The 14,163-nt window shown below is 39.1% G+C and overlaps 1 protein-coding gene across 1 annotated transcript in view; it reads left to right on the forward strand.

Annotated features, from left to right (window-relative positions):
- Positions 1-3,077: 3,077 nt before the first annotated feature.
- Positions 3,078-14,163, forward strand: part of LOC133995416 (matrix metalloproteinase-17-like) — a 63,871-nt gene continuing 52,785 nt past the window's right edge. Inside the window, exon 1 of the mRNA XM_062434806.1 lies at positions 3,078-3,212. Within this exon, the coding sequence (XP_062290790.1) occupies positions 3,078-3,212 (135 nt within the window). The remainder of the gene's footprint in view (positions 3,213-14,163) is intronic.

Genomic DNA, 14,163 nt, shown 5'->3' on the forward strand with positions numbered 1-14,163 from the left:
AATGGGTCTTCCCGTAATTATACGTTCTGACCAAAGAAAATTAGCTAAATTTCTCTGCCAAACAGTCTCAAGGTGGTTAAAGACTTCAGGTAAAATGTGCAGAGCAGACTTAGATGAGGAAATGGGTGTTTTCCTCCTGTTATTATGAAACTGAAAGACTGAAACTTGTTTTTGCCTGAAGATATGCTGTGAGAAACAATATACAGATGGTACAGTTATGGTAATGTTGTGGTTACGACAAGTCTGACTAGGACTGGTAGCAGTAAAGTTTTAAGCCTTCAGCGCTAAAACAGCAGAGCTTAATGCTGCGGAGCAAAAAACATATTTTTCATGTCTATTCCTGTGGACCAGTGATGAATGACTGCTGTAATGGATCTGAATAAGAAATGGAGTTGTGGGGATGTACTGTATATGTGTGTCTGTTCTTAACATGATGATCATGATTTCAAAAAAAGCAGCAGTCACTTGGTTCAGAGTTTCAATTAGATTTATTCAAATTCTTTAATGTAATGGCAAATCAACCAATCAGTCAGTCAATTAAATGGTTAATATGCTAAATGGACGTGCAGCTTTTAGTGATTGTTAGTCCTTACAGTATGTTCCTTCATTACCTGGTGTATTTTAATGTTATGCAACACAAAAGAAATACATTAGTACATTAGTGTCCTCTCAGAAGAAGAAAGCAGTGGGATGATATCATTGTTTCATGTAATAATTATCTCAGCAGCTCAGCAAATTGTTTTGTGCTTTCCTCTGATGTTTTCTCAAATATGGTGAAAATAGAAGTGTAATGAGGGGTACAAAATAAAACATCTTTGCATTTCAGAGACATATGCAGTTTCTCTACTTCACTGACCCAGCTTCTGCTGATATGTATATTTAATTGGGTGTTATTTAACTCTTCAAATGCTGACTACCCACATTTAATTTGAAAGTAGGTATTATTACAGCATCATTGAAGTACTATTAGTAGTAGTTTTTTCCCTTCTTTCAGAAACAAAGGATTATATTTACATATTTACATGTATGTAAAGGGCACAAAATATGTATATGACATTGATTAACTGACAGAAATGATAGAATTATGAATTACCTTTTATTGTGGTCTAGGTTGAGAATTCTCATTGGTGTTGCAGTGAAAGGGCAACTGAAATTGTCATGTGACCGGAGGCTGTATTCAGAGCAAGCTGAAAATAACACAGCTTGAGGCTGAAGTACTTTAAAGTGCAATGCCACTGATGGCTGCTAAATACTGTTTCCAATTGACACCCATTCAAAAAGTATGTGTTTCCTCTAGAAAGTCAATACTTTTTTCCAATGAGTCATTATGGTCTAAATCTCTAAATCCTACTAATAGGTGTGCTGATGGTTATTTTGGAAATTGTGGCTCCGTTAACAAGATTTGAAGACTCATAGGATTAGATGTCTGCCATGTGGGCATTCATTGACAGCTGTGATTCGTTCACCTTTTGTTCTCCCTGGATCCAAGACTTTCACTAAGTTGGATCATTTGATGCAATGTGTCAGGCCATGTGTGCACTGCTCTGTATTCCCAGTGAGATAGTGTTAACTTGTGTTTCCAGAGTGTGAAAGGCAAAACCCTGCACTCCTCATTTGGGATGTCATGACTCCAAAATGAAAAGATAGCCAAAACTATAAGCTGCAGCTCAGGGCTTCAAACCAGCTCCAATGCAAACTATTGGTTGATGTCACACCTCGCTACTTTCAAGTTTAAGTGTATTTGTCACTCAACCACACATGATTTTACACATATAGTTGAATGAGACATCAGCTTTATAGTCTTCTGTGCAACTCAACACACACACATATAAGCAAAATGTATAAAAACCATTTGCACTCTTTGTCAGACCTGTAACGATTTTTACAGTCTGTGATGAAGAGTTTCAAGACTAAACATTTACTTACTCCCACTTTCATCCATTGCCCTTCCTTTTTCTGAATCCTGTCTAGACTGGATATACTCATAAAGTTCATATTGGCAGACAAACCCACGCACCCTGCATTATTACGGCCATGTCTGCTGGATGAGCCAAAGTAAAACGCTAGTTTGAATATTTTCATGGTGCAAATTTTATTAAATTAATTTGTCTAGTTCAAGATCAAAGAATGCATGCACAATGCACAGAGAGGTGGTTTGAGAGGGTGTTAATAAGGGCTTACATCTATTTTGTGGCTGCAATCCGCAAGGTAAAGTTCACTCACATCTTTGAGTTTCTACTGGCACTAAAATCACAGATTGGGCAAAACCTGAAAAGTGGGAGCAATGATGATGGTGATTAAAATCAAGATCAGGTCAACTTAGATTTAGGTCTATAGGCTATTGCACGGAGACACACATCTAGACTTTGGCAAAAGCATAAGTAACAGTTAGAAAAGCTGATTTTTGGGATGGATTTAAAAAACAATTCTTGTAAGGCCAGTTCATTAAGATAAATATAACTTAAAACACTGACATATCTCTCCTATAACCATAACAGGGCAATGGCATATTGTGCTTTATGTATGTGGTCTTAACCCTTGAGACTCTCAAATTACGCACGACGCGCGTCATGAATTCAGTAGTGACCAAATGGGCGGCGAAGGCGCTGAACCCCCTACCCCCCTTTCCTTGAATCCTTCGGGCCAAATACTCATCCACTCTCGGCGTGTGCGTCAACGAGCGATCTCTGCTGCTTGGGACAAAACCGCACGCAGCTGCTTTCATTTTCCAGTGCTAGAGACTGCACGATCAGGAGGGGAGCTCGCGCGTCTTGCTGCAGGGATATTACTGCTGATGGACTTAATATAAGACAATAAGACACACTCCCCCCGCCTTTCAATCTGATTATGACCACTTAGGTGATAGTTACAAGTGCCGTTTTGAGGGGGGAAAAACTTGTAAATGTTAAACGCCTATACTGCTACCGGTTTTAATGTGTTTTATGTGTTTGCGCTCAACAGTGAGGTAGACTTATCTGGGTACATTTTACAGGAGGGTCGGTGTGTGAATTACCCCGTGGATGCGGCTGTTGGGGTCGGTGTCTGAGCCCTGCAGGATCAGCCTGGCATAGGGCATCATGCTTTTCCCGGTTCTTCACAAGTGGATGAGGACTATTTCTCCGGTGATGCTGCTGCTGGTGCCGGTATTGTGGTTTTTACCTCTGACAGGAGCGGCTCCTTCCCTGACTACCGAGCAGCTGGATATGGGGGTGGTAAGTTTTCTACCTTTTCTATATAGGGATGAGAAGTTTTCCTACTTATTACCACTTTTGGACATGGGTTGAAGATGAGAAGTTTTCCCACTTGATACCACCCGTGGACATACTCTCACTCTTGAACATAGGCAGTTTGCATACTTTTGGATGTCGGTGGCAAATCCTGTTTACTTGATCTGAATTTTAACACCTCGCAGCAGCTCGGCATTGCAGGCTGGATGTGATGGAAAATAAAATAGGAGCCTGCTCTCCAAACCAGGGATTAGGATCAGTGTAATGGCTTGCAATAAGTAAATGTAAATGTATTTGCCTTGGCAGAATATCGACCTCTTCCACAGCATGCTGACACTGTAGGCTATATATCCTATAATCAATTGAAAAGAGGGCTCTCCTCCAGCACAGTGACAGATCAAGTTATAAGAGGTTATTGGCTATTTCCTTTGCTCAGTCAAGCCTCTATAGGTTTATTATGACAGGGCCTTTTTTTTTTAAAGCTATATGTCATCTGATATGACGTTCAAATGAATGCTGGGTTTCAAATAGTTGTTTGAAATTATGATCTTATAAAGCAGCATATCTTGGTCAACCAACTAAATTAAAGAGGGAATTTCACTTGATTTTGATTAGAAATGTCAAATGAGAATGATATACAGTACCATGTACATCAATAAGTCTCTTACATGTATATTAATTTAAAGTAATTTGTTGTGTATATGGATGCTCTTCCATAGTGAACCTGGCCTTCCAGCAAACTGAGCTAATTATTGTCTATATTCATCATTTGATTAGACCAACAGTATCCTTCAACTTTACATATTAAGGAATAGAGCCCCTGCAGATAAAACAAGGGTCTGCTCATTAGTAGGTCTAGGCAACATCTAATTAACTGTTTGAATTAAGGCCATGATAGAAATCGACATAAATTTGTCATCTGTTTGCAGTTTTATTGTTATGCCTGCATTTAATATAGAGTTTTTCCAAAACAAACTCACTCCTCAAAGCTATGCTGCTGCTAATTCATGTCTCTCTCAGTTGATGAACTCTTTTATCAGAAACTGAGGTATTTCTATTGCTGAACCACTTCCACTGACTCTGCGTATATGTGCTGCCTGAAGACATACACTTGTCTCCTTGATTAGATACAATTAGTTGCAAACATGAATTGTCCCATGTGGTTTTGTGTATGACTTGAGTAAGTTGACTACAAATGTCATTTAAGGATCAGTTTACGATGTGTGGAAGGTGAGAGGATACATCAATGGGGGGTTTCAGCCTTCATTTGACTATCATACCTGATTATTAGTCAAATATAAAGTTGTCACGCAATCAAGACCTGGATCCACAGCTGTAGATCTACATGACTGGTAAATAGGGTTGTTATATGCTCTCAAAGTGGTTGCTTTATTCTTGTTTTACACTGGAATTTCCATATTGGTTAGATGTGGATGATCTGGTGTTTGGTGAAAAAATCTTTAACGCTTTCTTGAATGTGTGAGCTTCTTACATATCAATTAAAAATAGAGCATCAAGAGCATCACTGGAGTTCCATTTCTCACCAAATATTCATATAAGTCCAAAATTCACTTTTGTTTTTCTCCTGTATCAACTCCTGAGAAAGCTATCTTGGGTTTTTTGCTTACTAGACATTCAACTCTCCTCATCAGCCATGGTTTTACTTCAGTAACCACAACTGTATTGTATGAGCTTGTATGAAATTGTGGAGCTCACCTATAAACCAAAGCGAGATTGACAGCACAAGCAAACCTTTCACATTATTGGGAATCATTTGATTTAGTGTTAATTACGGACACACTGATCCAATATTTCCTCCTCAGATATTGATTTCCGTACACAAACTCAGGGTACCATATTCTTGTTCGCACACTGCTCCTACTGTAGAATTACTGATGTTGTGAACAGATATTCAGACACTACAAACAGTGATGAGCTTTTGTGATTCATGATGATCAGAGCTGATGTTGCACTGATTGTCCTTTGTGTAGCCAAACCAAAAAAGCTTCCCATGCAATTACATGGTTCCACATGTCTTCACCAAACCGCTAGACAACTTTTTCTTTTTACTGCAGTTACTATAAGGTCGTTGTTAATGTCCCTGCTTTCAGAGCTGTCCTTCTTTTTCAAGCTTAGTTAATCATGTGAAAAAGTGTATTTAGTTCATGCACAATGTTAAATCAAAACCCTCTAGTCTATATGTACGGTGTGAAAACTATGGAGTCAACTTTTGCAAATTTAGCATTAAACATGGAAAACCAGTGTCAGCATTCCCAGTTTCACAGAAAAGGTGTAACGTTGCTTTCACATTAACATGCATTTATTATCAAGCACCAGCAGGAAGTGGAAGTACAGGTATCAGCAGTAGTTGTGTGCATGTTTTAAGCTTAAAGTCCAACTGAAATCACATTCAACCCGTCTTTGCAGTAAAATGAATGTGATCACATTTTTTAAATGTATTGTTAATAGTTTTGTATTGGTTGAAATTAGCAAATGGTTGCATCTAACCAGACCAAAGTGACATTTTCAGGTGTGTTTACATGCTGTTTAATGTGCTGCAGCTGGGCAGCTAATTAACTGGCATTAGCAGTGCACAGTTGTCTGCTGAATGCATGTTTGGTGGCTCAGTCAGCAAGCTAAGGTGTAGAACAAGATGTGTTCATGTTTGTAAGTTAGATAAGAAGGAGACTGTGGAAGGCTAATGTGGGTTGTTGTCCAGAGTCTATGACTGCTGTGTTGTGTAGCAGGATGCTATCAGGCTTAGTGAGACTTTGTGTCCCACCTATGATTGAATGTCATGTTACTGCTTTATGTAAGATTTGAGTTGCTGTATTGAAATAATAAATCCAGCTAAATGAGCAAATGGTGAAATAAAGTAAATGTCGGTTGCAGCAGACCAAAAAATGGCAGTTTAATTTCAGGTGGACTTTGTTGTTTGACCTACAAATCTGGGTTAGTAACCTCATGTAAAGTTAAAGCAACAACATAACAGGATATGCCCAAGCCTCTTTGCAGTGGAGAAGAGTGGAATAAATAGAAGGCATGACTTCAGAATAACCCTATAGCTTCATAGTGTAGAGTGTGTGAGTGTGTTGGGATTAAAACTAATGTACAGTGACCTGTTTTCATCCTTGGAGTGGATGGGATCGGACACCTGACTAGTGTTGACCCATTCTCAGACAAAGACAGATTTATTTCTCAGGTTGTCAGTTTATAGGATGACCAAGGGTGTTGGACAGACATACAGATGAGCAGCTGTCCACAGACACCCTCCTCCCCTGTGACTGGCTGACTGACTTTTACATAAGACATCTCCTGCTTTGATGTGATTGCACTCAGCTGTTGAGAGCCAGTGGATAATTGGTTGTTGAGGGTTTAAGTGGGTTCTCCCATCTCAGGCCAGTTGTGTTCATAACTGCTATACATTTGGGAATTGGTCCACAAAAACAACCACCTACTCACAGAACCGTGTCCTGATATCTGGCTCTGCTGCTCTCCAGTCCCATTACACTTCAGAGCTATTGTGCTGCATCACTTGGCTTTTAGTTGAGCTTTTGCTTTGAATGTATGTGTCTCTTTTTGTAACTACTGTATTCTGTGGCCGTAATTAACTGAACCACAAACTTAACAACAGCTCTGAGGCATCCAGTTTTTTTTGTTTTTAAAAGGCATCCAGTTTCCTGCTTTGCTGTTATTCAGCCCAATACATCACTGCAGAACACCAATTTGCAATTTCAGCATTTGAGGGAACTACATGAGGGCTAAAATGTATTCGGTGCTATATTTTCAGCTCATCATATCAATTTACACCTGATGGCTATTTTCTGCACTAGCAAAGAATACCTGAGCTCCTTTGGGGACTATTTTCCTCCTGAAGCGATATTGTACTTGCTTTAGCAGCTGTTGTAGAATAGAGTGAGGTGACCAGATCAGCAGCTGATAAAAGTACCTTAATTACTATTTAATCTTGTAGAAACTGACCTTGAAGAATTTCTGTGTGTAGTATGTAATCTCTTTCATTGAGGAAAATGTAATTTCTGTCGTTTATGCGTTGTAAGAAATGAAACCAAACGGGTGTGTGCTGTACGCCTGATGGGACAACCACACCCTGCCTGTCTGCTTCCAATTCTCATTTTGCGATATAATTTTTTCAATGAGAGTACCATCTGGTCTCGTGTCCACTGAGAAGGAGGGGGGTAAAAAGAAGAAAAGAAGAAAAGCCTGGTAGACGCTACCCCCCTCCGCCAACTTCCACCACTGCTCCCTCTCCCTCCCTGCTAGACCTCATAATACTATGCAACTAGTCTTCCCGGCACCAGTACCCCTCATTAGGTCGCTCTTTGCCTCTTATGAGTGCCCATTTCACCAGTATCATATTCTTTCCCCTCAGTGTCTCACTCTTTTTCCTTCACTTGTCTTCTTCCAATCCAGATAGGAGGCTTTCTTCTACCAGCACATCATAGTTCTTCTGATTACGCCCAGGGGCCTAGGGATAGAGGGAGCTCAAAGAGAAAACTGGATGCAGAGACAGTCAGGGGAAAGTACAATAGAGGGATTGCTGCACTGAAAGTAATCAACCAGACAGGGTCAAGAGAAGAAAGCACATATGAAATGAAAAGGAAGAGGATACTTCGTCTAACGAGTGGCAAGAGGAGTCAGTGTAATGATTCAAGAAGAGATTTCACTTTTGGATGTGATACCTGTAAGATATTTTTACTTAATTGTCCTCAATAGCTGTGGCTTGACTGCAGATAATGAAAGCACACTGGAAAAGCACACGCATTGCTAGTTAATCTGTATTTCCCATTTGTTGCAGTGCCATGCTGGACTATTAGGATACTTTTAGCACTGCTGTCCCACTTCCATCAAGTGGTGTGACCTTTCTGTCTGTAGTATTGTATCATGGGGCTCATATATCCAGGGCAAGAGCACTTGTTTCTTTTTTTTAAGTGGGAGAGAACTTCACAGTAAGAGAGAGTATATCATTGTGTAATGATTGACATAGAGCACAAGAGACAGTTCAGTAAGTAATATAGCACATTCTCAGCTTCTCAGGAAGAGGGAGATACTGCGGAAACCAACCAGTCCTCCAATCCACAATCTGTCATCGCAACTTTTGCAAAGTGTAAAGTTATCTGTGCACTTGCAAGTTTCTGGGTAGATTGCCCTAATTTATAATATCATTAGAGCCCAATTCATTCAACAAGGATCTTAAGGGCCCTGAAACTTTATTGGCCGCCATCATAGCATGGCAGTATTGGACTGATGTGAGGCAGCTGCAACATTTTCGCATGACGTTTTTTAAGTCAATGACAATTCCAAATCAATTTGGATGATTTAAAGTTTAGTTAAAGCTTGTGGATTACTAGCAGGTCATAGATTTATAAACACTGCATGTGTCTCTTGTTTTATCCTTGACCTAAATGGTAAATCCCTGTCTGAATGTGGCTGACCTGGTGCTCTGAGGAAATGTATTGCATGTGCATTTTAGATGAATGTGCAAAGAAACCAATTCACTCTTTCACTGCTGTGTTTATACTACAATGATTGAACTGCTCTGGAATGATACTGCTGTGACTCAAGAAAGCTTTTCATTTCAAAAGAAATCCAAATGTCCAATTGTAGTCACACAGAGTAGTTCTATCCCGGCTATTTTTGTTTGATTTTACAGTGGTGACAGATTTAATATTGTGGGTAAGTGAGTGAAGAACAGAGCTACACGCAATAGTCCTTTTCCATTGGCGTACGCTGACTTCATTACTGGAGTTGGCTCACTACCGGGCTTCCCATATAGAAAACCTCAAATCAACTCCATGTGGGCAGTTCTATTTTAAACTGAGGAGTCCCGCCCCTCCTTCTTGTCTTTGACCAGATCAAGGTTTTGGTTTGCCATTGCTATTCAAAGGACCGACCAGATCTTGTAATTACAGTGGTTTCTGGTGTTGTGCTGGCTTGCATACTGAAGCCTAAAATAATCTATAGCTTTGCCAACTGCCAATAGACTGCTTTAATAGCATGATCAAGAAAACCCGAAAGCAACAACAAAGCTACTCTGAAATTGCTTGCAGAAATTGGCAGAATTATAATAAATGTGGTTTGTGTGAGTGCAAGTGTTTGTGTGTTGATATAAAATGTGGCTATGCATTATAGTGTATATGTGTGTGACGCATTGCCACATGGTGATCTCATTGTTTGTCTCTCATTAGCATTTGTCATTCCACATCGGAGCAGATGATGGGGGGGGGGAAACAAAAAGAAAAGGGAGTGGATGAGGATGATTGCTCATCTGTGGAGTCAACTTCAAAACTGTTATGATTTCATGATCCCATTTCTCTGAATGTCCGAGTGAAATGAAGAGAGTAAGACAGGAGGAAGACCAAGAGAGATTGAGTGGGTGGAAGAGATAAGCTACGTCTCCATCCAACTATTGCTGGCAATTAGGGCTACTTTCTTTTGTCCAGTGTTGACACTCAACTTCCGATCAAGTGAATATAATGAGCCACTAACAGTCTGCAGAATTTCAAGTGGTACTCATGATTGTGTCAATTGCAGTTTATAAGATTGTCAATTGTAGTCTAGACTAGGCTTTATCTAGCAGTTGAGTTCATGTTAAGAATAGCATTACAGTATGTTGGGCTTCAGTTTAAAAATAAAGTCAAACACATGTGTACATGTATGTATTTTTGCACATGCATACATACTGTGGACGTGACAGTTGGCAACATTCCTCAGCCAACACTACACAAGAGATGTTTTCATGGTGGGGATCACAATAGTAACACATGGAAGCTATTTCATGGCTTTTGTGTGGGCTTTATGAACTGCATACAAGGACAGTCTATTAATACATGCTCATGTTCATAACAAAAGTTCCACACTATTATTAATATTATTAATTACACTTTGATAGAATGCTCAATAACAAATAACCGTATTATGTATACAGTCCCTGTTCTTTCAAGAGGGGTTGGCTGACATTTTTTTCATTTCTTTAAATGTCACAGAGATTAAAAAACAATATACATGTGATATTGATTAAAATGGTTTTTGACAGAAAATTATGAAATAGCAAGTGACCTTTCGTTGTGATCCAGTTGGAGATTTCTCAAAGATATTGCAGAGAAAAAGAGCAAAAAGACAAGTTGCATTCAGAGTTTCAACCCCATACATCTCCAACTCATCTTTAGCATACTGCAGAAACCCTGCCTTGAAGGATAATTCTGTTTTACTTTAACTTGATTTCCTGTAAATGTGGCCACTTTGGCTCTAGGGGTCATGCTAATTTTGCACTCACAGCTTGGTTATAGAGGGCAAGCTGTAGCCTACAAGCCTCTTGGAGCTGTCCAAATAAACATGATTTTTACATTTAATCATTTAATCATTTCAAACGTTTGATTCTGAGTCTAAATGGAGTTAACACAAAAACTAGCCACATGGAACAGCCATCATGACCAAGTGCATAGGGATCTACATCTGGGGCAATTTGCATTTTGGGTTTTTTTCTTGTGAGGCTACAGATAGCTTAGCGTGTGTTCGTGTTTAAAAAGTAGTAGTTGATGGGAAAAAATTGTTTGGGCCTGCAAGTTTTCTAATTGCAAGAACATAATGACAAGATACACACTGTAGGTTTCATTGACTGTTGCAGCTGGAAGAGGCTTACACATTATAATCCCTCACATAGTCTGTTACATGTTGCACAGGTTTTCTTACTATGTGGAGAGCTGAAATTCTTTTGTTGTTGCGTTGGGGTTCCAGCTTCTTAGGACATTTCTAGATTGTCAGAGTCTGGCATGGACAGGTTCTACTTTGCATGTGCATGTACTTGATCCTGAATTTATTCTTTAACTGGGAATGGGGTTAATAAAATCCCTCTCTGGCAATTAAGAAACATTTGTTTATATAACATATTTTACAAAAACGTTGTGTTAATTCTTGATTCTGAAATTCATACCAGTATTTACATTCAGTCACATTTGTTCATTCTTAAATGAACACAGTAGATAATCTGATATATGCAGTTGTACAATTGGGTAAAGACAGACTGGAAACTAAGAAACAGAAACAAGATTATGCCAAAAGAAGACTGACTGTGATAATTAAGAAGTTCTGTCAAGCCACCAGGTGAGTGTTTGTTTGTGTATCTAATAGTTAGTAAATGTACACCCGTCTCCCTTATCCACCCTATCAAGGGACACTGGGCAAGCTTTATTCAATCCTTGTTGTCTATGGATTTTGGCTGGGTGCCATGCCACATTACCGCCCACAGAGAGAAGAAGTTCAAAGAAGATTTGGGGGCTTTTTCTCTCAGTGGAGCCACTGAAACTTGTGCTTGTTAAATTAAGCTCCAGTTATAGGAAGATGTTCTAATTGGCTCCATCAGTTTGTTTATCTTTTATCTTTGGAAAACATTTTTTAGGTTCTTATTCTCCCATTCAGTCATAAAATTATATCCATCCATCCATACTTCTGTTCAGACATTAATAATCATCTGATATATAAAAGGTTGGATATTGCAGTATTTTATCTCTAATAGATGAATGTGTTTGTTCTTACATTAAATGCAGGGTTGTGTGTGTGAGACACTGATACACGGGTTAGGTTTTGTACTGCATAGCTTTGTACCATTATAATGTACAATTTCTTTAAATATTTGTTACAATTTCTAACTGACATGTCTTAAAAATGCAGAGCTGGTATAACTTGAATGTGGACAGGGATGACTTTGGTACATCTTGTTGGCCTCTTGAAAGAGAGGGTGAATTGCTGCTGGCGCAGATGGAGCAAAATTGCCCTTGGCAAACAAAATCCTCTGATGAGCCAGTGATCAACAGTCTGAGCAGAGCAGAGAGGTTCCTGCAGTCCCTAAAAGAACATTTGTCAAATTGTCAAGCAAGGAAAGGTCAGCCATTGTTTGCATCATTCCAAACAACGTGGGTGTGCCTTTTGTGATTTTACTTAACGGAAAGTAGGCACTGAATTTTCAAGGTTTCTGTGTGAAGTTTACACATAAAACTTTGATACATTGCTCCTGTGCACTAAGTCATTTTCTGTTGTTCTGTTTCACCCTGATTTCTCCCAATAACCTGGTCTGTTGTGCGTATCTATATCTCTCTTTCCCTTGAAGGATATGGTTGGTGATTTTCAATATTTTCTTATTTTCAACAAATCTCATGTGTAGAGTGTGTGTTTTCAAAGCCTGATATATAACATATTCCTCCGTGATGTAGACCTTCATGAAACAAAACATCGGCTGGGTGACATATTCCTTTGCCACAAAGAGTATGGGCACGGCAATTTGTTTAGAAATGGCTCCAAAGACACAGACTACTAAGAATTTGATATGTATGCACAACAGCCGTCTCCCTTACACAGAACTACTCTCTGGAGATTGAAAATGTGATCGCTGCTATTAGTCTTTGGAGCCATTTCTAAACAAACTAATGTACCCAAACTCATTGTGGTGAAGGAATATGCCACCTGGTGCAACAATGTGGATCATTGACATGATTTTAATAGGTTTTGGGCAACAATGGAGGTCTACATCACAGAAGAATAAGATATGGCAGGCTTTGATACACACATAATACTTGTGAGTATGATTGATTTTTTGGTTGACAATAAGAGAAATACAGAAAATCACCAACTGAATCCTTTAATGTATGTCCCTATATTCCCAGTTCTACTTTCCACATTGTTTTGTTTCCCCAACTTTATCTGTTTTTTCTTCTATTTCTGTTCCTCTCTTCCTGTCTCCCTGTCTGTGTTTATAACCCCATTCAGACCAACACAGTCACATGGGTTGGAAAATAATTAAAAGAAACCAGCATTCAATGTCATTTTTAACTGGCCATGTCTCTCTTCTTTCTTTCTCTTATTTCCTCTTTATGTACTTATCTTTTTGCTGTCCTTCTACCTCCTTTTCTTAACATCTCTGTCTCTCCACCTTCATCCTTGCTGCCTCTAGGAACAGACAGAAGTTATGTCTTGGCTCTCTGTACAACCAGCTGTTCCTAAACCAGGGATTAAATGATTCACTTAGTCGCATTTTAATCCTTGTTGTCATGCTCACACACACTCACACACACATACACAAACATGCAAATTAGAACAGATTTTCCTCCTAAGTGTCTAGTAAATGACAGTCACACCTCAAACTGAATTGAAACTGGGTGTCAAGATAAGTGCTATCTATCAGAATGTTTTGTATCCTTTTAACAAGTCAGACTTCTGGCATTAGATGCAAGCTTTTTGTTCATTTGCTCTAAAGTTTACAGGACTACCATCCTACACCTCTCTAGCTGAATAACAGCAAGCAGGCAATTTCCCCTTCTACCCCCTGCTTCCGGCACCCTTGGCTTATGTTCTATTATAATGCACATTGTATCTGCAGTAGAGTAAAATACTTTCTGGAGTGAAGTGATTGAATGCTTCAGCAGGGTGCCGTGTGCACCATCTGCTTGTAACATAGTGGGCTGGAATCTGAGTGATGACTTATATTGTCAACGTCCCTGTCTGCATCGTCTGTCTTTTCAGTTCATTGCATACAATTTAAGGACTTATTACTCATTCTAATTGAAAGTAAAGCCTTCTTATGTCTTCTTTGTCAGGAAAAATGGCATTTAATTTCCAGTTAGGATTTGGACTTTATATTTTAGATGATAAAATGTATTTTTATATATGAAGAGCTAAAGCCATAAAGTTAAGAAACACTGTTGAGACGTTATAAATAAAATGACTAACTGACACCAGTAATCTCATTTACCTCACTGGAACTAACTGCAGGAAGTGCAGTGATCCATACACACAGGTGCAGCCGTATCAGAGCTTTCCATTTCGGTCACTGGATAGCATGAAAAGTGTTCATTCTTTCGATTTGTTGGTGATTATTTGTTCTTTGGTGTAAGAGCTATATACTGCTTTCCCTGACGCCTACTTG

Source organism: Scomber scombrus, chromosome 15, assembly GCF_963691925.1.
Source record: "Scomber scombrus chromosome 15, fScoSco1.1, whole genome shotgun sequence".
Lineage (NCBI taxonomy): Eukaryota > Metazoa > Chordata > Actinopteri > Scombriformes > Scombridae > Scomber > Scomber scombrus.